Raw genomic sequence first — 27,310 nt, 5'->3', positions numbered from 1 at the left:
TTCATTGTCTTGCACTTTGATTCATAGGAGGAGGTTGAAAAGAGGGAGCACATGCTGGATGTTTTGGAGGAGAGAGTGGCAGATTTGAAGGCTCGAGCCAAACTGCAGGAAATCCCATTACAAATGCAGGTAAATGTATAGGAGAAGAGAAAAATAATGCAAGGTATTATTCATCAAAGATTAAAACCACAATATGTGGAACCCAGACTTCTTCTCTGATCATGTGCAGATTTCGCGTATAGAATAAGTAGACACTGAAACATCCAGTGCTGACAACCTTTTTTTTGCGCCTTGGTTCAGTCTTCCTGCATCCAGTAACCCTCCTCCTCTCATCTACACCTGTTGCCACTGCTGTTGTGCTCTTGTTGTGTTACCAGTAAGAGCTTCAGAGGGACATTTGAGAGTGCTAAGCAGTTATAAACGTTAGACGGTGTGCAGAAGCTCAGTGCATTAATGTACATGCAGCAAAACCGGCAGGATTATGTGACAGAGACACATCAGGAGGATTAGGTGACAGCCGTGGCAGATAAAAGGAGGGGCCATTTAATTGCTGTAGCCAAGGGGCAGTACTAGTGTGTCAGTCAAGCTCTGCTGTGTGTGTTTAGAACATGTTTTGTAGTGGTGTAAACAGCATATTTACACCCATGTACGTTACAACACAATTTATTGACTTACCTATTTATTTTTAGCTTATGACACCTGTGGTTAAAATATTTTTTTTCTCAGTTTTTTCTTGTTTATAAATAACCGTTCTATTAATTCGGGGTCTCTTTCGTGGCCGTCTCTCCTTACCATAGTACAGCACATTACAGAAGTCACATTTATCTTCATTATTCTTCCAATTAATTTGCTATGCTATACTGCCTCTCCCTTCCACTTTCCTCAGTCCTCTGCAGGAGTACTAATTCCCCCTGTTGCTGGCTGCCTGGAAGAGTGCATCAGTTTTTTTCCCCATTTATAGGGCCCTGGCCCTATAAATGGGGAACAAACAAAATAGTGATAAATCCCTCTGTGATCTTGGACAAAGCCATGGTCCTTGATCCCTGTGTAATTTACTTTCATCTGATTTATGTGGTTCATGCTTTACTCCTAGAATTTCTGCTCCAAATTGCCTCTTGATTGACTTAAACTTTACAAATAAGCGCTCTCAGTTGAGCTGAAGACAAATAAAGTATCTGTACCTTCTACTCAGGAGGAACTTATAGTCACAAATCTATGAAACCGTAAATCAAATCTATGAAACCGTACTGGACCAATAATTAAACATACTCTTGTGTTGTTTAAATGTGACTAAAACTGATTCTCACACGTCAGGTCCTGCAATCAGATCTGAGGAAGAAAATGGCCCATGCTGAGGAGGTGTACAATCAGGCCAAGCACACTCTGACCTACTTCAGTTTCCAGAAAGAGCGACTGGAGGACCTCATGTCCCAGATGGCCCAGCGGCTGGAGGCAGTCGAGGGTTCCTTATCGGACCTCACCGAAACTACTTCCCCTGAAGACATTGGCACTGTTAAGGTATGGCATTATCAGTTCCTTCAGTAAGACAGAAAAACTCACAAAAAACTGTACAAAGTTTATTTTATTTACACACCTACAACTAGCTTATTACCTAATTAGTTAGAGGAACTAATCATAATGTGCTAATTATTGTTATTCTAGCAGGAAACTCCTCAAAAGTATTTCCCTAATAAAAATCTGAGCACCATAGGCGGTGTAGTAGGTGTTCTTTCCTTTAAGAAGGAAAGAAATGTTTACATCATAGAATTTTGATTCCTGAAGGAAAACGCCTGTCCTGATTAGTGATGCTTTTCTGGAGGACAGATGTCAAACCAGCAACAGATCAGCATCTGTTCTGCTAGAAGAGACTGTTGCCTTAGGACACATTTGCAGGATAGACACAGTACAACACATACAGAGCACATAGCTATAAACGTGCAGAATTATTTGCATAATTTCTCACTGTGGTCCATTTCCAGGACCTGCAGAGTGTCGTGCAGCAGCAGAGGGCAGACATGGACTCGGCTAGAGATGCCCTGACTGCTCTGTGCAGATCGCATCCCTCTGAGGAGCTGTCACGCCTCTCGTCTGATCTCACCTCCATTGCCAAACGAACCGAGACCGTTTCCCAACGCTGTGCCAAGACCAGAGGAAACCTGCAGGACGGTCTGCAGCTCCATTTCAACGGTAAGCGATCATCAGTTTTGCTCAGATTTTGTTTGTGGCGTTGATGATGTATCAGCTAATTTACAAAAGGTGCTTAATTCTTCTTCATTCTGATGCACCGAGCGATCTTATCTATCAGTAATAGTAAGTAGCCGCAATAACTTATTCCCTGATGAGGACAAATTAAAATTTTTAATAACACTTAAAATGCCATAATCACCCAATCAAACATTGCACTGTTACACGAAGCAGAGCCATTTGTTCGTGTTAGTAGTGCAACAGATTTGCTGTTGATTATCCTACATTTTCCCCAGAGCGCACTCAATCCGCCCACTACAGCCCACACTCCATTGACACACATGCTGTCAGGTACACTGGTGCACTCTCACTGCGCCGACACACACCTGTGCCTCGGAGAGTAATGTCGCTCTCGTCACATCTGCTCTCGAGGGACTCATTTTGGGCTTGTTGCCAAGGCAACCTAGCACTCCATAGCGTGGACACGCCCACACTTTCCATCTGCCTTAACACACTGCCTGCTCTCACACTTCTTCTTCAGGTTTCTTCACTTTAAAATGTTTTTTCTGCCATAATCTGCAACACATCCGTCTTCCTCGACTTGTCGCTGTATGTTTCTTCAGCTTTTAACTCATCTCTTCTTCCTGTTCCCTCAATCAGAGCTTGTCCAAGACTTCAAATCCTGGCTAGCGATTCTCAAGTTGGAGCTGAAAGAATGCTCTAACCCGTCAGGAGATGTTGTCCTCCTAGGAGCCAAGTTACAAAGGTTAAAGGTACGTTACTTGTTGCTCTTTTTCTCTGTGCAGATGTAAGGGCTATGAAGTGCATATTCCACTTAAAAGTTCTAAGGAGGTTGACTTTTTGATATGAGCATGCTACAGTATAAACAATTTGTATTTTTAGAAACATATATCTGTACCTTCCACATAATTTATTAGTATAAGTCATAAGTTACACTGGGCTTGTAAATAATAAACACTTTGAGTTGTTTAAATGGATGAAAACACACAAAAAAGTCCCGATCTGAAGATTTTGGCTCTTTATTTAGAGACGCATCCTATGTTCACAGGTATCACTTCAGCGGATTTCAGAGGGTGAGGAACGCCTCTCTCAGGTTTCTAAAGAGGCTGGGAAACTCCAGCTCCACCTACCTAAAGCTGGAGCAGTGCAGGTTCAAGAGAACCTCTCTGCCTGCCAGCGAGAGTGGAGGAGCTTTCTGGATGGTTGTTATCAGAGCAAGCTGGACTTGGAGGAGAGCGTTGGCCTTCTGAAAAAGTAACACCCTCATTTATGGTTATTTCTTGCTTTTATACAAACGAATTTGAATCAAATAGAAATATGGCTCTCATTAATTCTTTTTTTTTCTTCCTTCCCCTCTTTTCCCATAGTTTTGACGACTGCGTGCAGGGTATAAGAGACTGGCTGAAGCAGATGGATCTCAGTCTTAAGGCTGAGCCAGTTCTTGGGGGAGAAAGCCAGCAAGGTGCCCCAGACACCACAGAAGAGCTGGAGAGGATGGAGCAACTCCATAAGGAACTGACAGAAAGAAGGTTTGTATATGAGGGTGTCTGTGGCCATATGCTATATATGTCACAGCATAAGTTACTGAATATTCAGAACAATAATATATCAATTTCTTTTGTAAGGGAATCTATTGAGCAACTCTGCCAGGAAGCCCAGGCTCTATCTGAGGCAGGCCGCGGGTCAGGAGGAGAGGTCAGAGTAACAGGCCAGCTACAGATGGAGCACCAGGCCCTACTGAAGGCAGCCAGGGAGAGGCTCAGAGGCTGCAAGGAGAGCCAGGCTTTTGGAGACACTCTCCAGGGGGTTTGGGCCTGGCTGGAGGAGATCCAGGAGCGACTGGGTACAGTCGACAGCACGATGGGGACCAAAGAGCAGTTAGAGCAAAGGCTGGAGACGGTGCAGGTGAGAGGACAACAAGACTACATCTGCATGTATTCTTTATTTAGGTAATTCACCTTTATTACAATCTAGTTTTTCCAGTGAACACAAGAGGGGGCTGTTTGCTTAAGATATATTTATATATTTTTTATTTTTATTTTTTACTCTGAATGTCTGTTTGCACAGGATATCCTGCTTTTGAAGGGAGAGGGTGAGGTCAAGTTAAATATGGCAATGGGTAAAGGTGAGCTCGCCCTGCGCAGCTATGGCGCCGCCGGACAGGAAGTGGTTCGCTCTCAGCTGCAGGAACTGGAGGACGCATGGGCTACACTGCTTGTGACAGCCATGAGTTGCCACAGGTACAACTACTCACTTTAAGTATCACCTGCAATTTGTTATAAACTACAAATGATAATCTAATGAGTAAAGAAGCATTCCTACCTTTAACAAATTTTGCATGCAGTTATAGAATACATGTATGCTTTTGGATAAAGCACTTTGGTTAGCACGGTCACCTAACATCAAGAAGTTTCCACGTTTGAACCCTAACCGGGGCTTTTCTGTGTGGAGTTTGCATGTTCTCTCTGTGCGTGGGTGGGTTTCCTCTGAGTACTCCTCAAGGTATGCAAAAATATGCATGTTAGGCTAATTCCTGGTTCTAAATTGGCCATGGATGTGATGCAGATAAAGTGCTTAAAATTCAAAAAGCACTGTATGGATGTGTGGATAAATTTGGCTTGTAGAGTGAAGCACTTTGACTGGTCAGTGAGACTAGATGAGCTCAATATAAATGCCAGTCAATCCCCATTTCTCTGCCACTGAAACATTTGCCCATGAACATTTAAGAGAGGATGTTTCTGTTTGCCAAAAAAAAAATTTCTCTCTTAGGAACAGGTTATTTTCATCACCACAGATTGATGTGTCGGTGCTGTTAATTACCATTAGGTTAAATAAATAATGAGAAGTATGTGTCTCATTTTCCAACTGTGACTGATGTGTCTTAGTATGTGCTCTCGGGTGTGTTTGTGTGCGTGCGTGACGGCATGCATGTGCATCAGTTTGTGTGTGTATGTCTAATTGACCAATTATGGCCCCTCCTAGAAAAAAAATTGATCCCATTAGGGACTAAATGGTGGATGGCAAACAGTGGGTCACACGTGCGGTGTGTTTGTGTTGAAAGGGGAGAGGGATAACAGGAGGCGAGGGGTAGCAGGTGAATTAGAGGTGTGTGTGAGTATGTGGATATTGGCACTATTTGCACAGGCAGGGGTAACAGATGGCAAGGAAAATTATGGGTGTGTGTCTGTGTCCTTGTGTGTTTTGAACCTCCTGATAAAAGGGGAGAAAGGCTATAAGCCAGTATTACTGCCAGTTTGTGCTTCTTCTGCAATGCTGCAAATGTACAGGAGAGTAAAAAGGTGAAAAGATTTTTATGCACCAAGATTTAAATTAAGCAGTCTACACATGTAGTTATAAAAGATTTCATGTGTTTGTTTTTTTATTTTATTTTATTTTTATTTTTTGCACCATTTGTAAAAGTGTATGAGAGATCTACTGTTCTGTCTCCAGTCGATTAGAGTGGACTGTGTCTCAGTGGGGAGGATACCTTGAGAGTGCCGCCCAACTGCGCTGCTGGATGGAGGTTGTGGAGCGGGAGGTGTGTGCCCCTCTCACCCCTCAGCCAGGACCTAGAGAAAAAGCTTCACAGCTGGAGAGACTCCGTGCTCTGCTGGCTGATCTAGAAGACCACCAGATGGCGCTGTCCACACTGGAGGAAAAAGCCAGAGAACTCTTCAAGAAGACTGGTGATGCCAGCTTTAACCATGGTGCTCGCACCCAGCTGCAGGTGCAGTTTGACAACCTCACAGCTTTGGTGGAGGTACAAAACATCTGCCTTTATTTATTAATTTACAATGTAGATGACCATCAACCTCTTTCACCTTGATCAAGGCTTTCGGTAATATAACGTGTACACATTTTGTGTTTCTTCTATAGGAGAGAGTACGTCTGGCACAGGCAGTGGTGTTGGAGCACCAGAACTACCTGGAGGCCGTTAGAGAGCTCACTGATTGGCTAATGACTGCAGGGGAGGAGCTACAGCACTGGTCTGACACATCAGGAGACTCCACATCCATCAAAAAGAAACTGTCAGAAGTTAGGGTAAGGAAGACAAACATTTGTTAGTCACCTCAAGCATTTCCATTCTGTGCTTACGGCCCTTTTTCGGGGACAAATCATAAAGAGTTGCAGATTATTTCAGCCCACATAAATTAAGTGATAAAACTGTAGGGAAAACACAAGTACACGGATGCTAAAACAGTATCAGCTAAACAATCTAAAATTTATTTGACATAATCTGAAATCTCTTGAGCCACTCCATGTTAACAGCATGCGGTACATGTTGGTTAAATTGTCTTTTAGTTATAAACTTAGATTATTTGAGAATTAAAACTTGGCTGGACATCTTGTAGGAATTTGTTGGGATAATTGATGTGTAACAGGCACTAATTACACATCTATTAAAGAAGGATTAACTCTTTAAACCCAATATAGACATAATGATTCTCAGTGCAGTATCAGCGACTCTTGTGTGGAAGCAATGTTTAACTTATTTAAGAATACTTTGTCTTTGGCTCTTCTGCATGCTTGAAATGTGTGTGCTGTTCTTTGTTTTGTTTTGTTTTTTTTAATCCACACCCAATTCTTGCGAAGATAACTGATTGCTGAATTATCTGAACCCATTTGATGAATACATTCTCACTATGAAGGAGAGCAAATTATGCGGGGAATTGGAATTGGTTCTCAGCTTGTTCCCATATCAGAGCCAAATATCTCAATCTCTCATGATGCATTTTACTGCCAATGCAGTATAATATGGTTTATGGTTGTGTGTAAAAGGAAAAAAGAAAAGGAGCAATGAATTTAATGCTAAATCTTTCCCTGCTCGATAACTCTGTGATTACAGAGGAGAGAAAATATGTGAGGAAAAATTGATTTGCATTTAAATTTTACACATGGGTACTAATTATCACATTATAAATGTGTGTCAGCAGAGCTATGCTGTGTGAAGCATTACAGTAGAAGAGGAGATATGATGTCTTGTGTACACAAGCTAGTTTTCATTTTTTATTTAGTGTCAAGGTTGATCTTCATAGCCATCTTCTCCCTTTTTAATCCCTCTATCAGCTCACTGCTATCGCATCACACTCAAGTGTTTTTCACATCATCTGCCTGGCTTTCCCTTAGAGAGTAAGAGGTGAAGATGGAAGGAGAGGGAAAAAAAATCACTAACAGAGCGATATTACTGATATGGAAATTAAAAATACAGCAAATCAGAATAACTGGTGCACTGACAGAATCAAAGAAGTAGATATAAACATGTAAGGTGATGAAGCAGGGGACATCTGATGAAAACACTATACGGTAGCTTTAAATAGACACCAGCACAGCCAGAGATTGCGGTTTCCTTAGCCACAGTTTCCGTAGCAACTTTGTCTCTTACCTACCTACCCTCTTTATCTCTCCAGGAGCGTGTGGAGTGTCGACTTCTGGAGGGCCGCGACCGCCTCAGCCGGGTACGTCGCAGCGCAGCGTCCACAGCGGAGCACACGGCAGCGGGAGGCTGCGAGGCCATGGATCGACAGCTGGGGGCGCTGTCCCACGCTCTGGAGCAATGGGAAGGGGCCGCTCTGAGGGCCCGGGATAGCTTGGAGGGGGCCCTGTCCGCTGCCGCGGCTTCCGAAGAGGAATATAACCGTCTGACCGCCCAGTTGGAGGAAGAGTTAAAAGTGTTTGATGGACGTCTGAGGGGGTGGAGCCAGGAGCTGGTTAAAGCTGAAGGGCAGAGTAACGGCGAGGAGGCCGTGGAGGGATGGCAGCTGGCTAAGGTACTATAGAATTTAAATAAACATAATGACAAGAGAGCCTGAATTATTATCTGTTCATTTTCTCACAATGGTGCATTTAAAAAAACAGCATCAATAATAAAAACTCGCTGGGGTGGGTGAAAGCTGACAGCGGCTATGCTGCCGTCCTATGATTAGCATTGTTTAATACAAAGTACACACACAGACACACACAGGACCCTCTGCAATTAGCCCTGCTTTCTCTGTCAGTAATTATCCATTCTATTTGTAAATCCTAAAAACAGATTAGTTTGTAAATCAGCTTTACTGGAATGATGAACAAGTGACAGCCACAATCCCATCACTTCCCCTGGTTTCCTGCTCATTCTGTCTTCCGTGCTGTCCCCTCTACCCCTCCCCGCTTTGTCTTTTTTAACCATTATTTTCCACTATCTCTCCCTCCCAAACATTCCCTCATTGTTTCTCCTGCCTATACTCCAACTTGGTTGAACTGAAGTGTGCTGAGATGTCCTTCTTGGCTGCAGGGGTTCTTTCTTAGATGCTTGTGCTCCTCACCTCCCCTGCTGCTCTGTTTCTAACCTCCACAGGATGTTTACAGTGTGACAATTTCTCTGTATTGTCAAGGCCGTGCCAACACGTTCAGCCCTATATTTCCCCTCCGGGCTTCTTCAGCCATGCCTTTCTCCGGTTTTCCTCAATTTGGGGCTGTTAAAGAACAGAGGAGGAGTTGGGTTTTTTTTCTTTCCCCTCCTCCGCTTCTCGTTCTCCTCCTTCTCCAGCCTGTTTCCTGTGTCCGGCCTTGTTTTCGTTACGCGCTTGTTTGTGTGCGTTTGAACCAATTCTACATCTGTGAGGGCTGACAGCTGAATTCCACAGGGAGAGAGCGTGAGAGAGTCATCGGGAGGAAAAATGTGTGCGAGGGAATAAGTGGAGGGAGTGGGAGGAGGGAGAGAGAAAGAGGAGAGAGCGAGAGAGTGGGCTAGAGAAAGAAGTAGAACCGCCGTAGGAGGAGGGAGCGAGGAAAGGAAAGGAGAAGAGGGAGACGGGAGCAGCGAGTCCACAGGAGCAGGGAGGGAGGGTTGTTTTAATCGTCATACGTCAGAGAGTGAGTGAGAGTCACACAGCGAGAGAGAGAGAGCTTGTACATATTTCATGGGACAGGATTTCATGACTGTGTGAGTGCAGAATGTGAGGCACGCTGAGGCGAGCTGGAGACCGTTATCCACAGCTCCTTCCTGCCACACTCCGCCAGGAACAGCAATGCTTTTGTACAGGCAGCACTGTGAGTATGTGTTTGAGCGTCTGTGTGCGCGGTTTGAATGTGAGAAGAGCGAAAACGACTGAGGCAGGGTGTGAATAGGAATGCGAGCGGACTTATTGGAGGGTGTCATGCAGATCCGTTGGGTGCTTGTGTTTCCTTGTCACACACACACTGAGCTGGTGTCTGATTTGTGCCGTTTAGGATATACTGGAGGGCTTGCAGAGCGCCGAGCCGATGGCGGAGAAGTTGAAAGGCCAACTGAATGACCTGGTGCGATACTCCAGAGACCTCGGCTCACAGTCAGACCGGGTCACGGCGCTAATCAAACAGCACAACAGGTGAGAGGAACATTTCTGCTGTAGTGATGTGATGTGGGTGAGCGAGAATTACTCCTTGGAGTGTTTGTGGATGTAAAACGAAACACTGACTGATTAACTATAGTTTATTCATGATGCCTTTTGCTTCAAGTCTGTATGATGAGGCCAAAAGCTGCTTTTTTCAAATGTAGATAGAAATGGCCCCAACTTGAACTTCCTAACCTAAAAGCCAACAAAGTTATCCAAACAAATGCTCAAGGAAAGGAAATTCAGAGTCACACTGGAGATGAAGTAAAAGGTTTTCTCAAAAGTGAAGACGTTATCACACAGATTATATGAAAACTGTGGTTTAATATAGAACAAAAATATAAATTAGAGGAAGAACCTGGAGATACTTTGGACCAGAGATGAGAAACAATGGATACCAAATGGAATAACAGCACTGTGTACAGTAAAAAAAGATGGGAATTTTATGAGTTTTCAGGAGATGGAACAAAATTTAACATTATGCAACCATTCTCCAACCATAGTAGGAATCTACAATTTAAAGAAATATAGAGTAATATCTGCATAGTACCAACAGAGGAAAGGAAATACAGCACATTATGTTAAAGCGAAATGGGCAAAAAAGAACTAGGTGTGTATATTTCTCAAGATAAATGGCTGCCTGTATGGAGAACACAGCAATCTACTACATCATCATGTAGCTTGAGAGAAAACTGTTGGAAGGGTTGAATAAAATTCTCTGTCACCCCCAATATTAAACATAAATTTCTAGTGTTCTCTAACAAAGCCATATTGAAGCCAATGTGATAAATGTAAACCATTCTCATGTCTTTTGGATCTGCCCTGGCATTGTGCAGTTTTGGGAGAGTGTTCATTTATTTATTGTTAAAATATATACAGGATCATCTCTGGTGTTGCATTTTGGTGATATAGCAGGAAATATTGTGTTGAGAGAAGACAGATGTTTGTTTAAAATCTTGGTAGGAGCCTGTGAAAAAGCCTTCCTGGAGAGATGGTACGACCCAGACCCACTATAACAAGACGAATGGCTGTAAATAGTGAGTGTAATATATGTTATGGAGTAACCGACTCATAAGATCAGACAGTGTTGAGAGATATGGACCATGTTTACACATCAATGACAGGGTGAGGACTGAAATATTAATGTCACAGGAACAAACTAGAGACAATCATTTCGGGATTTTTGTTATTTTAGTGGAACAGTTAAAAGCAGTTGTTTTGGGGATCTGAGACCTACTGCTTGGGTAGAGGACATTAGGTTCTGAAAATCAATCTGACAGGTGGCCAGTACAGGGATTTTAGTACTGGTGTAATGTGTTTTCATTATCTGCTACCAGTTAGTCTCACTGCAGGATTCTGCAACTGCTGCATGATGAGATGAGGGCTGGTGCAGTAAAGGGTCAAAAATCCATCCTCGAGGAGAATAAACTGTTTGTAACACTCTTTATATGAGTGAGAGAAGGGATGCTTAGCCATGTCTGTCTGCCTAGTTTGCCTTTATGGGTAGCTCCCTGTGTACATAACAGACCTGGTGAGACCTTATTCAAGCAGTTGGCCTCTCTAATCATCTGATCCGAGTTTTTTGATAGACATGGCCACACTTTTTAAGCTCTTGAACTTTAGAACTACGTTCTGCAGTGGAGGCATGCATGTATGATTACGTTGAGTAAAACCAAGACACTTCCAATGTTAAAGAAATTGTGTTTTGCCTAAAAAGTCTGCATTTTCTTCTGTAGCTATCTGTTTATAGAGAGCGGAAGTGAATTAATTCGATTTAGGTTTAAGTGCAAGGTCAAAGGTGATACCAAGACTTTTGCTATGGGCTTAAAGGTTTAGTGCTAATGGTCCTAAATGGCTAGCTAAAAATGATCACAGCTGTCTGTGTGTCATTTAGATGAAGACAGTTTTTCTGTAGAAATACACATCCTAAAATATTTGTGTGACATTGGATTATCATTTGAAAGATGCATTGTACTTGTGAAAAATAAAGCCTAACGGACACATAATGCAAAAAGGGACCTAAAATCAAATCCTGAGGTACTCCATAATTGATTGAGGCATTGGAGAAAGAGAAGCTTTATTAGCTATTAGTCAACAACCTAGCCAACCTTATCCTTTAGACAGTTTTTATTAAAAGCCTGTGATTAATACAGATGATCAAGTGATTATGATGCAACGTGCAACATAACGTATAAACAAGTTATTTGCTATTTATTACTGTACAAGTATGTGATTCTGCAGATACCTGACATACTTTTTAACTGGCATATTATATAAAAATGTGTCATTTTAATGATTCAATTAAACCTGTGCTCATAATTATTGTTGATGTCACACATTATTCCATATAACAGTCTTAAAAACAGCTGTTCCATAACACAATAACAAGAGCAGGAAAGGAAAGTTCTCCTTAATTACAGCTCAAAAGCCAGGGCTATGTTTTATAAGCTCTTTTGTGTGTGTGTGTGTGTGTGTGTGTGTGTGTGTGTGTGTGTGTGTGTGTGTGTGTGTGTGTGTGTGCGCGCGCGCTTGTCGCGCGCTTGTCGCAATAACACACAGAGGTCTGACGTCCGTATCAGCCAGGTGAAGGTGGAAAGGTGACGGACAACAACAGAGTCACCAGTTGCTAAGCGACATTTAACCGTCTTCCCTCACTTCCACTTATTGACTATGTTTGTGTCCTTCCCCAGTTTAATTTTATGCAACGCCGAGTGTAATTTTTTAGGGAAATTACAATTTTTTGGAAGGTCGTTTTCTTCACACTGATACCCACTTTAGTCTCTTTACTGAGCTCTAATTGCCTGCTTTAAACCCTCAAGTGAGCCCGTGTTCAATGAGCACCACTTGTTTGTGAACGCACCGTGCAGTGCCTTTTCAAAAGAACAACAGAGCATGCACACACACAGCCATGCACATTCAACGCATTCATGTACAAGTGTAAACTTCTACCGTAGCGCAAATGATCTCCTTTATTTGCTGCTTCTCTGAAGATTTACTGGCAGACAATCTAAGTGAGGTCAGCTTTTTGGAAATGCTTTGGCAGCTAATTGGCGTAGACTGCTGATTGGCAAAACACCACCTTTCCTTATTCGTTTGGCTGTTTAGTCTGTAATAGACTTGGCCTGTGCGCTCTTTGCACCTGTCCTGCATTTAAGCGCTGCAGAAAGAAGAGTGCACAGACAGAATGAAAAAAAAAAAGGAGTCAGAGGAGAGGAGGAAAAGGCTATAACTCCCCTCCGCCCCACCTCCTCTTTATACCGCATGCCAGATTTTGTCTGTCACAGCAGAAAAAGTGCTTCTTTTACACCCGTGCTATCCCCACTGTGTTACCCTTTCATGCCCTCATCACACCGTTAAAGCTCAAGAGTGTCTGTGCCTGACTTTAATGCGTGTTTCAGTGCATTGAGATGCTACATGAGGACAATGTGTTTTTTGCCATGTTTTTCATACCTCTATTTCTGATAAGTAACCTTATTTCCCTGCTGTCATCCACGTCTCCCCCTTCCTCCTTTAACCTTCACACACTCCCCACAATGTGTGAAATCCAGTAATTGTTTTTCTTTTTTTTGTCTTACATCATGTTTAAATCTATTTTGAATGAAACTACATGTACATAGATTTTTTTTCTTTATCCCAGAGTTGAAAGAAAATAATTCTGCTGGTTGTACATATAGCTTATCCATATATGAACTTGTATCTATGTTGGTCATAACACACCTCACAATTTGGTTATGTAAATTTAGTGCCAGGGAGCACTGAGCAGAAGTGTGTGAAGGAGTATGGAGGTCAAGAAGACGGGTGGTTGTGTAGTGCGTCATGCTGGAGATTTGAATCTGAAATAAATTTTTTGTTGTTGCCATTTTATACTTTTAAATTGCCTAATATGGTAAAATACCTGAATTGTGTCTGGTTATAAAAACACATAACTGATTGTTGGTCTCATGATGTACTCAAAGCACCATTAACAAATTAAAAAAAATAAAAAATCTCATTGCCGATCATTTTGTAGCTGACAGCTGGTCTCCCACCCCCTCATGTGCCAATCAACAACATCCGCTCCCACTGGGCTGGTACTTTTGCTGCTGGGTCTTTTCTACTCTAAATCAACACACCAAGGCTCATTCACACATTCATAAAGATCTTTATTTTGTACCCTTAAGTGCTTTCTGACTATCATGCACACACTTAGACTGCAGTCGATGGATTGGGAGAAATTTTGGGGTTCGGTATCTTGCCCGTGGACACTTAAGCACAATTACTACAGGGGCTAGGGATCAAACCACCAACCTTCCAGTTAGTAGACGACCCAATCTACCTCCTGAGCTGCTGTAAATTTATTATCACGCTCCGTAAAGTTAGGAGTTGTCATCAAATTTCGCTGACATTTTCATTTTGTGTGTTCTGTTTGTGCATCCCTTTAGATTATTATGGTTTCTTGTGTTTTTAGCTATCCTTTAAAGCTTCAAATCTCAGTCTCATTCAACAAGTGATTTTATTATGCTTCAGTTACATACCTGCTGTACCTTGTGGTTAATATATTAATAGCAGAAAAATTCCTCTGGATGAAAAGCTTCATTCTCCTAAAATCCAAATTTGAAAGTGTACCTTTGATATTCTGTCAAGCCTCGCTGTGACCGCTTCCTCACATATCTCCTCCATCTCATCTCTTTCTTATAGCATCAAGCTGTCGTGCCTCGTTCCCTCCATCTTGTCACCCATGTGAACTCTTGCCCCAGTCATATGTTGCCTCTCAACCCCCCTCCCACACAGTGCCCCTTAGCGCCATCCCCCCGCTCTCCCTCTTTGCCCCAGCGCTCATTCCTTCCACTTCACCCACTTCTCCACCTGCCCATTTCTCATCCCTGGCTCATCCTCCATGACGTGAGTACAGTCTGGACAGTATCAGAGCATCAGCACGTGTCTCCTTTGTTTTGATGGACACATGGGCAGTAAACACTTCCTCTGTTTGTAGCTTCGTTCTTTCTTTGTTCATTTCTCACGGGAGATTTCAACCCATGAACAACAACTTAAATGAGGCCTTTTCTTTCTTTTCTTCTTCTTTCCTGCAGTCTGAGTCTTCGTGCATCCAGGGAATGTCAAAATAAGGAGCGCTTGTTGGAGCAAAGGTTTCGTGCAGCCCTTAGAGACTTCCAGCAGTGGCTGGTCAATGCCAAAATCAGCACTGCCAAATGCTTTGATGTGCCACAGACTGTCACAGAGGCCTCCTCTGCTTTGCAAAGGATTCAGGTAAGGGATATAATTTGCAAAACCCTTATGTACAGCTAAAAAAAAATTTATTCTTCCTGTGTGTGTGTGTGTGTGTATGCGCATGTGTTTTTTAAGGGGACATATAACTGTAGTAAAATTGAAGTTCATTGTCTTCTTTGCACAGGTGTTTTTCCAAGACAGACTTACCTGATGCAGGAATTAATCACAGATTTAATCACATTTTTGTCATATTATTCCAGGGCAGACTGAAGTAATACCAGCATATCAAGCAGTTTTTTGGGGATGGAAACGTAACTAAATATTACTGTAGTCAAGTCTTTTGAGAAATAACATTTTCAATAACTTGTTTTGTGCTCATTCATATTGATGTCTCGGAGCTGCCAGCCAGTGTGGCCGTATGATATTTTTTCTACAGGCAGATTGCTTCTGTGAGTGTCTGTTGATAGTAGAGGTAGGGAGTGTCATTTATTCACTTACATAAACCAGACTTTTCCTGCCTCTCGGGGTGATGATATTAACAAGCTTCTTGTCATAAAAGCCATTTGTCTGCTCCTTGAGAAGCTGCAACCTTGCATCAGTTTGAGTCCACTTAAATCCACTCTTGCTAATTACAGACTGGTTCTCGCTTTTTATTTTGTTTCCATAGAGGCAGGCTAAGCAACAATATGGTATTACAAAGAAAAGCAAAAGATGTAGTAGTTAAACAATCAATCCTCTTTCATTGGATGTTTGCTCAAAGGGAAGCGTGTGTGAACATGCCCACTGTTGAGTGTCTGCTGGTGGGCTTGTTGGAGTGATGGGACCTGCAGTAGCCTGGATAAGCTAGAAATGGGCTCATAGCCAAAAGAGATAAGAGAAAGCTCCACAGTGGGGTCTCTCAGCCTTTCTCTTCAAAATATCTGTGTGTCTCTCTTTCTGAGAAGTCTCTGAAATTCTGGCAGGTCTGGCAGCCTCTTCAGAGCACCGCAGGGTTCTGGCTAATAGTCAGCTGCTTGTCTGTGAAGGTGGACATCCCCACATCCATGCACCGCATTACTATCAAGCAATGTGCTATTATTTCTAAACTCTGCATTCTCAGACCATATTTTGGAGCTCTTAGATGATCGACGAAGCAGTGAATCAACAGTTAGGTGGTCAGGGAGAGTGAGTTCAAAATGGCAAAGCAACGTGTGGTTATTTGACAAAATAATTTGCTGGAAATCCTCTGCAGGGGTTTAGCAAAGTCTGCTCCTTTAGAAGTTTCTAGTTTTTTGGATGAGAGGGATTTTCATACTTTCTGACTAGAGAGGCAATCATGTTTTATTTATTATTGACTTGGTGAGGAATGTGGAACAATGTTTCCACATGGCTGACCTCCAGGAGGGCTAGCGTGGGAGGGGCTGGGGTATCCATTGTGTCATGCTTAATTGGTGGTATACGGTTACACTGGCAGGGTGAGAAAGACAGCAAGTGTGGAAAAGAAAAAGAGCGAGCAAGTAAATGAATGTAGAACACAGAGAGCGAAACGGTGACGGAGACTTTCTTTTCTTGTGTGTGCCTTTTACTTTACCGTGTGTGTGTGTGTGTGTGTGTGTGTGTGTGTGTGTGTGTGTGTGTGTGTGTGTTTTGAGGAGGCTGAAGCTAGATAGTGTGTGTAAGTGATGTGCTGACTGCACAGATGGTGGAGTGGTCCCTGCTGCGCTACTGTCATCGGCTCAGCTCAGAGGGAGGGGTGTCTGTGTGTGTGCATGCTGCATATGCGTGTTTATCCTAATATGTGTGTGTACATTGCCGGTGGGTGTGTATGAAGGCGCTTTGTAAAAAAGAAAAAAAAAAGCAGACACATTTCAGGCTCATTGACTTCCCTTATCTGTTATTGCGTCTGTGGGTCAGGCCACTTCTTCATATGCATGTAGAATTAGTAATGACTTCATCTAATGTAATTACTGCTTTTCACAATGTAGGGTCACATTCTGGGACCTTGAGAGAAAATTTGTTGACAATGTAGAGAATGGCTTTGTTACCCGTCAGGCACTGCAGCAAAAGGCAAAAAAAGAAGAAGTTTGGGATAGTCATTCAGTCTTTTTTTCCCCTCCTTTCACACCCTTCTCCCTTTGTGTGCGTGCTTCAGTTAAATAGTCACTGCTCCTTTGTCTTTGTCTGTGTACTGTATCCCCTTAGGAGTTCTTGAGTGACAGGGAGAATGGCCAGGCCAGGCTTAGTACAGTAGGAGCCAGTGGGGAGCTGCTGATGGCTGTAGTGTCCAAGGACAGGGTGGAGGGAATCAAGGCCAAGGTGGCAAATGCGAGAGAAGACTGGAAGAGCCTGATGAATAACCTGCAAATGAGAGAAGATGCTCTCAAGGTTGGTGCATTGTTTTCCGTGCTTAGCAGATGGCTGCAAAATTACATCAATGTGTATTTAATGTGCAAGAAAGCAAGCAATCATTAGTTTCATTTTTTTATCAGAGTGCTCACTTTCTCTGATATTTGTACAGTTTGTGCAAATTCAGAACCTCAAAAGGTGTATTTAACAAGTTACTTCACATTTGCAGAACCTGCAGGCCCAGATGACAGAGTTTGAGGCCAGTGCTGAGCCTCTGCAGGAATGGCTGAACAGCACAGAGGTCAGAGTTCAGGAGAGCAGTGCTCGCCTACATGACCTTCCAGCCAAGAAGCAGGAGCTCAGCAAACTACAGGTACTGTGAAGCCCACAGTCGTGCTCATGATTCTCCCTGGACATTACAGTCCTCTTACAATGACATTACTTCTGCGGTTATTGTGGCTGATGAAGGGTCAATCTGTTAGTCCACCCCTGTAGCAGTACATCAGGACATTTTAATCAATACTGTAGGGTCCATTTACTGTTAAATTGCATTACGTTAGTGAGGCTGCCCCTTTTACATTTCTCTTCTCAGCTGCTCTCACTGATGTTTTCTAATTTCCTCTCTTCACTCAAATAAACCTTGTCATTACACCGCAAATTGAATATTAAGTAGATTTTCCAAGGATACTAAATAGTCAGCTCTCCATCAGATATGGATCCCTGAAGTACAATTTCAATTCACTGGGGAGAAGAGAAGGACCTAATTACATTTTTCGAGCACCACTGGATCAAAATAGAGCTGCGTCTTGACACAATAGTCAGAAGAAAAGTCCAGAAATCTAATTAATTCTCCTTCTGTCAAAGCTGAAGCACTGCGTGGCTAAAAGGCCTTTTTCAGAATGCGATAACAGCCTCTGCCACGTCTGGCAGAGACAAAAAGGGAAGACAGGCATGAAGCGTTAAAAAAGATAAAACTGACAAAGGAAAAAAAAAAAATCAAACCCATCTCAAAGCTCTGCTCGTATCATTGTTGCTATTTTTATATTTATTCTGTCCCCCACTGTAGCACTTCTCGTCATTGCCTTTTGTCTGGTCCCTGCAAGCAATTACATTTCTTCCCACAGCACCTGAAGTACAATAAAACACACAGGCTTCAGTCTCTGAACTCATGTAGGGAAAATCCTCCTTACCCTTTAACATGTATACAACCCGTCTTTGGATTACGTTATCAGCCGTGTCTCCTGTGCCTCTTCTTTGCTGTGGTGTCTAACCTAATAACAGCATTTATATGTAAAAGTGAACATCAGGAGAAATACTGCTGATGCTCGTGTTCCTCTGTTTTTATCCATGTATTTTGATGTGCTCTAGTGTGTACTTGTGACATGTTAATCCCATATCCCTCCTCCTCTGCGCTTCTTGTGCCTCGTGTCTCTGCTGTCATGAAAAATGTTATGTTTTCTGTTGTTTCATTTTCACCTCTAATGGTGCTCACACACAACCATACTTTCCAACCCATCACTTTTTCTGTACCCTGCGCTCACCAACATCCAATTGCTCCGTCTCTGTTTTTCCACCACTTGCCTGCTTCACATCGGCTTAGTGTGTGCTGGAGGAGATGGCGTGTCAGGAGGTAGAGCTGGGCAGGCTGAGGGAAAGAGCTCATCGACTCTGGGAGGGACAAGCAGCCGGAAAGGGCTTCGTCCACAGAGTATCTCAGCTGTCAGCACAATACCTAGCCCTCAGCAACTTAACCAAGGTAACACCGCTCACGCCTTGTAACCTTATTTCTAGCCTTTCCTCTCTTTATGCTCTGCTTCTATCACAGACTGCTACAGTGTGCTGAAATGTGCCTTGCTTAACCCATGTGCTCTTGATAAACACTAAAGAGCTTTCTGTCCAGCTGTGGTGTTCGCTGTTTTGTTGTATGATCTGCCGTGTCATGGACTGCTGCCCCCTTGCACATTAGTCATGTCTCCAAGGGAAGACCTGGTTCCCAGAGTAATTTACCTGAGCTCAGTAATCTCTCTTACCTCTAAAACGCCCTTGTGCTTGCAGCCTCATCAGCATAAAAGGGCCAAGACTGTGCAGCGTACCTTTATCCACTAAAGCACTTCTGAAATGTCACAGCTGAAATGTGTCACTGCTTGAGAAGCTGACCTTTGTGGAGCTCTCATTAAAGTGGTCGCACTCGTATGATTAATTTGATACATCACAGAACAAAATATTACGCTGACCACAGAGCACCATTCTGTTACCTCGGGACAATGAGAGTACCCCGGCGATGATGAATGGGATTTATTTACTTTGCTGGCCAGCCAGTGAAGTGCTATTTTTAGGTCCTCTTCCATCCTAGACGTGGAAACAGGAATGAAAACACTTCAAAAATTGCCACCAGTTATTGAAGCTTTTACTTTCTGCGCTTTGCAGATCCACAGATGTTGCAGATGTATGAGTGATGACTGAAAACACAATGCGTTTTTTTTTCTTGTGCTATAACATGTGGGTGGGAGAGTCTCTAGAGATGTCTATCTGGGAAAACAAGGCTGTAATTTCAAACACGAACACAGAAAAATATGAAGAAACTGTTGTTGTTCACTGGAAACACGTGTAATGTTAAACTCTTTGGTAAGGAAAGACTTGAGGAGTATAGTCACATTACTCTACTTTAATATCTAACAGGACAAGGCATCCAGGATTGAGCGCATTGTAGGGGAACACCGCCTTTTCTCTGAAGGACTGAAAGAGCTCCAGGACTGGGTGTGTGAGGCTCAGCGGGTCCTCAACACCTGCATCTCCACCACTACAGACAAGGGCTTGTTGGAGGACCGGATGTTACAACTTGAAGTAAGGAAGGAAGACATGGATGGAGTTCTTTAAAGGGATACACAAAAAGTCCATTCATGCACATTTTCCTAGCAAGACTTTTCTTTGCTGGCCGCTAGGAACAAAAATGAGTATTCCCTATTAAGTTGGCGTGTGGTTGCTGTAGCTTGATTAAATTTGTTGCGGAGAGCTGTACAGATTGCTGTGGTCCCCTGCATGTTGCACACAAGATACCAAATTACCAGCAAACAGCTGCAACCAACAACCAAGCAGCAGTGTAATTAAAAAAAAAACAATAAGCCGTGAAAGTAATGCCTTACCGTTGAAACCAAGACAAGGTTCTCCATTTCTTGTTTGCGTCACAGGCTTCACAATTTCACAGCCACCTACCAAGAAGTTGTAGAGTGCTGGCAGATAAGTCAGTTTCCATGCAAGAAACGGAGGATTGCAGCAATCTGTTAGTGACCAAAGCAATCACAAGAAGGTTATCAGTCAGCACCATCTTTACAAGTGATTTCACCCAGCGACAGCAGGAAACCTCCAGCTTCCACCGACTAGAATAGAGACTGGTGTTGCCCTGTTGCCGACCAGTCTCTAGGCCTGTGTGACTGAGCCCTCCCTGTAACTGAGATATTGTGTTTAAAATTTTCAGAAGTAAACATTACACAGGCTTATTTTACAAACCATGCAACTGCAGATTTCTGACTTGACACAAGTTTTATCTGTAGATATGTTGCATCTATTTTAATGGTTTAGAAAGAAACAGGGCGAGATGCATTTTACCCTTTAGAGAGTTATTTTCTGTCTGTGTGTTCACCTCTATCTGTAGGCCTTACTAACTGCCCGTCAGGAGAGGGAGATCCAGCTAAAAATGCTCTTGACGCGGGGAGAGGCAGTCCAGAGGAACACTTCAGCTGAGGGAGTCCCGGTGATTCGCAAACAGATCCAAGACCTCAAAGACTCGTGGGACTCACTGCTGTCTGCCTCAATCCAGTGTAAAAGGTGAGCATGGGGCAATTAATCTGTCAGTCTTTGATAAATGGGACTGGGAACTGCCTAGTTTCCCTTGATGGATTTCTGCTAGTTGAAAGGTTAAAGGGATTATTAGATTTAGCTGTTCAGAATCTTGTTTGTTCCCTCTGTGCTAACTTTGCCTTATTTATGGTGACAGTCAGCTGGAAGGTGCTCTGTCGCAGTGGACCAGCTATCAAGAGGACGTGGGTCAGTTTATGCAGTGGATGGATCGGGTTGAAGAGACGCTTAGCTGCTCAGACAGACAGTACTCTGAGATGAGAGACAAGACTGCTAACCTGGGAAAGACCAAGGTATCAAATGCCACTGTAGACTATCCAAACTCTGTATTTAGATTAGCCTGACTGTAATTTTAATTTAATTAAAATTTTAGCCATTTATCCGCTTTAGATTCATGCAGTTACATTTATACCTCAGAGCATCCCAGTTGCAATGATCTATGGGTTCTCCTTTCTTTCCAGCTTCTCTATGAGGAAGTACTGAGTCATAGCAGTCCTCTGGAGACTATTGCCACAAAGGGTTCCAATATGACTGAACACCACACGACACAGCAGGAGGTGCAGCAGCTGCAGTGTAGATACAACTCCCTCAAAGAAAAGGCTAAGGTGCTTACTCAGAACATACGGCTTCATTTTTTCCTCTGCAGGCATTTGAATAATAACCGAATAGTTTGAGTGTATTTCTTTAAAAGCTTGCTTCATGCTTTTTCAGAAATTAATTATTATTAATTATATTCCCCAAAATACTGAAGGGCATGAACTTGTTGAAAATTTTACTGACTTGCCTAATAATTATTGTAAAATCATTACACATATTTCTCTTTGAGCTTGAACTGCTTTCATCCATTAATGTTTGCGTCTTGTTTATTTTTTGCAGAATGCAGTCAGCAAGGCCAAGGAGCTGGTGCTGGTGCATCAAGAGTATCAAAGGGGGTTACATGTGTTTGAGGACTGGCTGGAGAAGGAGCAGGCCTCTCTGGCCTCATTGTCCCATCCAGAGGGAAACGTGGATACACTTGAGAATACACTGCAGCAGCTACAGGTAGAAACACTGTGGAGTTTTATGTCAACTCTATATGGTTATGATCAGAGAAGAGAATAGCTGCAAACTTTTAACCCTGCCTACGCATAGTCGTATTTTTCAAAAGTAAAGCACCTAACACCTAACCCTTTCTAAATGTTTTAAGTCTTCAGTGACCTCCAGTATTTACTTTGTTCTTGACTCTTCATTTTCTTCACAGAACCTGCAGGAGCACTGTTCAAATGGCCAAGCCTTACTCTCCGCTGTGCTCACCAGCAGAGAGAGAGTAATCCCCTGGGGTATACCTCAGATCGAGGACCGAGCCCTGGACACCGCTCAGCGAGAGTGGGCGGCCTATCAGAGCCGTCTAAAGGAGACTCAAGGCCAGCTGCACTCAATGCTGACCCGACTGAGGCAGATGGGACATAAATTCCTGAGCCTGGCACAGTGGCTGGAGGAGATGGAGAGGGTAGCTAATATCAGAAGTAATCGGAGGTCAGACGCAACCACCAAGCAGATTCAGCTGAAGAAACTCCAGGTGAGAAAGAGGCCTGATTGCTGCAGTCCATATAAGATACAGGCCCTTGATATTTCATGCAACTGTCAACACTGTAAAGCTCAAAAGGGAACAACATACTGTCTTATTAGAAGAATTTATTTTTGGGGGCCAGGATGTAGAGACTTCAGGAAGCTACTTCCCCCAGCCAGGAAATTGTTTAGCGATACCCATCCATCTATTTTCTTCTGCTAATCCAATTCAGGGTCGCTGGAGGGGCTGGAGCCCATCCCAGCCACCATATGGAATACCATAGTTTAATAATATTTCAACAAATGTTTTTTTTTATTTCACTGGTCACTTCAGTCAGAGGTACCTTCTGGTTATACTGAAAACCAAACAGAAGAATATCAAGCTCACAGTTTCGTGATTTACATTTCAGGACACAGAAGAAGCAAACTAACCTAAAAACACAGCCACACATGCAGTAAGCTGTGAAGCATTGTGTCACTTTATACTACAGCGCATCACTTTGTCATGTTTCAAATAAAACAGCAGTATTTCCCATACTTGGTCTCCTCCCTCTGGAGCATGCTTCCTGCCACTGTCAGGATGCCAAAGAGTCTCAGTATTTTCCTTCCTTGCATTTACACACACACACACACACACACACACACACACACACACACACACACACACACACACACACACACACACACACACGTTGGGGATTCATATCTTGTGGGACATAATGCTTTCCCTAGCCACTTACCCTAACCATCAAAAAAGAAAGTCTAAACCTAACTCTTACCCTAAACCTGACCTTAACCCAATTGCAACCCTGACACTAAGTGTCCACTAACTCCATTTTTGAGTCTCAAAAATGCCTTCAAAGTTGTGGGGACTGGGATTTTGGTCCCCATAAGGGCTGTCGGTCCCCACAAGTGTAGTAAAATTCCAATTTTTGGTCCCCATACACACACACACACACACCCTTCTGTCCTTCTAGGCCCTATATTGTTTTGCTTGTAATGCGTTTTCTGACACCTGGCTTTTAAATGAACTTTGCTGACATATAAATCATCTATAGCTTTGGCAGTATGTAACTAAAATATTAAAACTTATGTGTCCCTTGTGATCAGGGGTGTCTGGAGGCAGTGCTCACACGGCAGAGTGAAGTCGATGGACTTTCATCTTTAGCCCAGGAGGTTCTGGAGGAAACTTACATCAGCAGTCGTATCAGTGTTACGGCCACTCAGCTCACTGCCCGCTACCACTCCCTGCTGCTCAACATACAGGTTTGGCGCTCTTGATTATCTGCAGTTTAATATAATAATATTGCCTTTATATTCAGTTAATGGTGCTTTGCATTTTCAGAGATCCTTTATCTATTTAACAGTGAGCCACATGAGGGGTTTGTTGTGGTGTTTTCAGCGTTTGTGGTGTTGCTAACCCAGTTGTTCCTCTGTTGCTCCAAATGTACTCAGGAACAGTGTGATGTCACAGTTGTTTGTTTGTTTTTATTTAACACCATTTCACAAACACAGTCCCCTCAAGATATTGTAATGTAAAGGCCCTACATTCCTGCATGTATTTATATTTCTGCCTTTGGGCGCACAGTTCATGCATTTCTTCACTCACAGATTCTGCTTCCATCTCGGTTTCACCTGATTTACCCCGACCACTTAAGCTCCCAGCACGGTACTGCTTTTGTAGCGTGCAGGTGTTACACTGAGCTTTGCAACCCACATCAGTATGTTGTAGATGTGTGCTGTCACTTGAGGGCAGTGTAGAAAAATCAGCGTACTACAATGTGGACTGCTTTTGTTCATGTTTGTGCTAAAGTTGTTCCTTCAGTGTCGCCCTTGCAGCCATGAAATCAGAAGTCATAATAGTCAAAGAAGTTCTTTGCAGTGAACTAAAACTGAGCATCAGAAGCAACCATTGTCTGTGCTTCCATTCAGATGTTTATTACTCTGGGTTTATTATTATCACTGCCTTTCCTGTTCAAGCAGAGTTTGAACCAATCAGCATTCTGTCTACACATAGCTTCATTACCGCTGCAGAAGTATAAATCACAAATGTCTCACCTGTTCCTGTTTTCCTTATTTGTTCAATATTCATAAAGGCTCAATTTCAGCTGCTCTTTTCTCAGAGCCACCATGCCTGGTGACTGTATCTGTTACATTGCTTACCTCTAATTCTCCATTGTCATCACAGCTTTTTAAAACACTTCACCAGATTTTCTTACCTGCTTCTTTGGATCCACCCTATTGCCTACACTGCCAGCCTTGATATGTAAATGTGTAAACAAGACCTAGGTGTCATTGTGAGTTTAATAAATAAAAAGAATTAAAAACAAGCTGGCTGCAGGTTAAAAAAAAATTTGCGTTACCATCTCAATCATATATTTTAGAAAATGTGAATTTTTCATGCATTGCCTCTGGGGTCTCTTCCCACAGTGTGTTTTTCACACATGATTGTTCTCCCTCACTGTGGAATTTACTCCTGGGAGAGTTTTGACTTTGTTTCTGTAACACCCCATTGAAGTAGCTTTGAGAGTTATCCGTGTTACCCCTGCCGGGGTTGTTCTGTATACTCAGATCCAGCCTCTCTATTTGTCTTCTCCTCTGGGTTGAGGGGGGGGGGACTAAAGGAAAATCAATGGGGCTCTGCTGGTCTGGAGCTAAGGCTGTAATTAAACGCTACAGAAAGCAATCTCACACCCTGCACCAGGAGTGGAAAAGCTTTGCCTGCACTGCATTGATTTTTTTTTACACCTTCAGTAACACATCTGAGTGTGCGTATGTGCGCATTTGTCCCCCTTTACTCCCTCACTTTTGTTTCTCCACCTCCGTACAGCCCACACCCTTCCTTTCCTGCTAAAATTGTCTCACATATGCATATACTTTACAGTCGTGCCTACACACATATGCAAACACATAACATCCCTCTCAAACTGTGGATGCCTGTAATTATACCGTGTGAAGTGTGGGCCATATGGGCTTGAGGTGGGAAGCTGTTACCTCTGGCTAGTCAGAAAAGGTGTGCACTCAGCACTATCAGCTAATTGGAGCTCCTCACCACAGGATTTGCAAGTTGAGTGAATAATGTGTCAAAACCTGCAAGAAACCCTCTCCATCCTCACGGTGTTATCGACTCAGAATATCAGTCAAGTGGATAATGCGTCAAAAGCATAAAAACCCACTCCTCCTTGTAGTGAAGCTATTGACACTGAGCAGATGAAAGAGTAGAGGGGAAACGGATATTTTCTGTTTTGATGGCTGATCAGAGAGCTTGTGGTCCTTGGTGACTAATGTTAGACTGCTGCTGGGGCAAAAATCACACCTTCAAAAGGAAAGGATACAGGCAGTGTTTTCTAGAATTACCCCAAAGAAATATAATGTTAGACTTTGAAGAGTCTCACCAATAATTCTGACATATGAAACACGAAATCTGTTTTGTTTGTGTTTTTGTCATTTATCCTCAATTTATATTTGACCTACAGCAGTCGACTTAATATTTCCGGGAAGGACTAATGTTGTTTATGAAAGAAAGGGAGGTTTAAGACATTTATATGACGAAAATGGGTGGTTTTAGCCTGTTGCTTGCCATGTATAATTCAACTTTTTGGGATATAAATTAGATGTTCCAATAGGATGCTTTCATAAGGTTTTAAGTCAATAAAGACTAAAAAACAGGTAATTAAAAGCCATCCATAATTCACCTTTTGTGGATATAGGGTAGATGCTGTGGTAAAAAAAAGAAAGAAGAAGAAACATACTTTAACATAACGTTATAGGTGCATGAATGGAAAAAATAGGTATTTTTAGCCCATTGCTAGGCAACATGATGGATATCATAGTATCTGATTTCGATAAGTCCCTTCAGGGGTTTCAGATCTATGTGTGTGCCAAGTTTGGTTGCTCATCTCCTGATCGTCTAGACAGAGTTTTCAGGCAGACAGAGCTTTTATGTATCATAGTAAGATATTTATCCTCCTTAAAAATCCAAACTTAACATTTCTGGAACTTTTTTCTTCTGACCTTCGATTTAATCTACTTTCAGGACACCATCAAACAGCTACAAGAGGAGCTGAGGAGCATTGAAGAGACAGAGAATCTTTGCAAGTCCTTCACCGAGTGGCTTGGCTCGACTCTGAAAAGCTTCACAGCATTAACTGACACTTCTGAACCTCTAGACCAGGCGGCCATGGAGAAGAAGATGAAAAAACTAGAGGTATGTTTATTTAGTTTCACTGTTACATTTCTAAACCTCCACGGTTTAGACCCAAAGTGATGCATTTGGATAGAAGGTGCAGCGGTGCACCTAATGCACCTCCCTGAACTGTTTATGTCAAAGAATTTGAGCACAAACTCATATGAATCCAATTTCACAAGCCAGCAAACAAATCCTTTGTGCAGTTTTCTTTGGCAGCTGCAAAATGGCCGGTAAAATATGCATAGGCTTCCTGTAAAACTTGAAAAGCGTTCATTGTTCGTATAATATTTGGACAGCGCTCTCACCTAAGAGAAAATGACTGCAGCACTTTCTCTTATGTTCATTTCATCAAATTGGCTTTTGAGGGAGGTAGCCCTGCTCAGAAATGCACACACTGTAAAAAGAGAATCACCACTATAGTTTGCCTGGCATAGTTCAAATCGAGTGTGTAGAGGATTGGGTGAGAATGTGTGTATCGATCGGCTCTTTATGAAGACAAAGCGGGTGCTGCTTTAGAGGAAGCGTGGTAACAGGGGGAGACCTCCCACTGTGTGTAAGAGGATGAAGAAGCGCCGGTGTCAGGAGCCTGCTGGCACAGACACTGTAATTGATGCAGTGCCCTTACTGC

The 27,310-nt window shown here is 42.8% G+C and overlaps 1 protein-coding gene across 1 annotated transcript in view; it reads left to right on the top strand.

The window, feature by feature from the left end:
• Window positions 1-27,310, top strand: part of syne1a (spectrin repeat containing, nuclear envelope 1a) — a 130,622-nt gene that overhangs the window by 38,614 nt on the left and 64,698 nt on the right. Inside the window, exons 44-67 of the mRNA XM_085431938.1 lie at window positions 28-129; window positions 1,315-1,518; window positions 1,980-2,187; window positions 2,845-2,957; window positions 3,254-3,459; window positions 3,573-3,734; window positions 3,831-4,110; window positions 4,273-4,445; window positions 5,656-5,965; window positions 6,082-6,246; window positions 7,614-7,973; window positions 9,415-9,551; window positions 14,627-14,804; window positions 16,947-17,129; window positions 17,320-17,463; window positions 18,691-18,846; window positions 19,770-19,934; window positions 20,743-20,915; window positions 21,085-21,238; window positions 21,407-21,550; window positions 21,822-21,986; window positions 22,186-22,503; window positions 23,604-23,759; window positions 26,530-26,700. Of these exons, the coding sequence (XP_085288064.1) occupies window positions 28-129; window positions 1,315-1,518; window positions 1,980-2,187; window positions 2,845-2,957; window positions 3,254-3,459; window positions 3,573-3,734; window positions 3,831-4,110; window positions 4,273-4,445; window positions 5,656-5,965; window positions 6,082-6,246; window positions 7,614-7,973; window positions 9,415-9,551; window positions 14,627-14,804; window positions 16,947-17,129; window positions 17,320-17,463; window positions 18,691-18,846; window positions 19,770-19,934; window positions 20,743-20,915; window positions 21,085-21,238; window positions 21,407-21,550; window positions 21,822-21,986; window positions 22,186-22,503; window positions 23,604-23,759; window positions 26,530-26,700 (4,527 nt within the window). The remainder of the gene's footprint in view (window positions 1-27; window positions 130-1,314; window positions 1,519-1,979; window positions 2,188-2,844; window positions 2,958-3,253; window positions 3,460-3,572; window positions 3,735-3,830; window positions 4,111-4,272; window positions 4,446-5,655; window positions 5,966-6,081; window positions 6,247-7,613; window positions 7,974-9,414; window positions 9,552-14,626; window positions 14,805-16,946; window positions 17,130-17,319; window positions 17,464-18,690; window positions 18,847-19,769; window positions 19,935-20,742; window positions 20,916-21,084; window positions 21,239-21,406; window positions 21,551-21,821; window positions 21,987-22,185; window positions 22,504-23,603; window positions 23,760-26,529; window positions 26,701-27,310) is intronic.

This window comes from Copadichromis virginalis, linkage group LG15, assembly GCF_057382275.1.
Source record: "Copadichromis virginalis isolate Kocher_CV1m ecotype Utaka linkage group LG15, C_Virginalis_male_GT1.1, whole genome shotgun sequence".
Classification (NCBI taxonomy): Eukaryota; Metazoa; Chordata; class Actinopteri; order Cichliformes; family Cichlidae; genus Copadichromis; species Copadichromis virginalis.
This window is presented reverse-complemented; position numbering and strand designations above follow the sequence as displayed.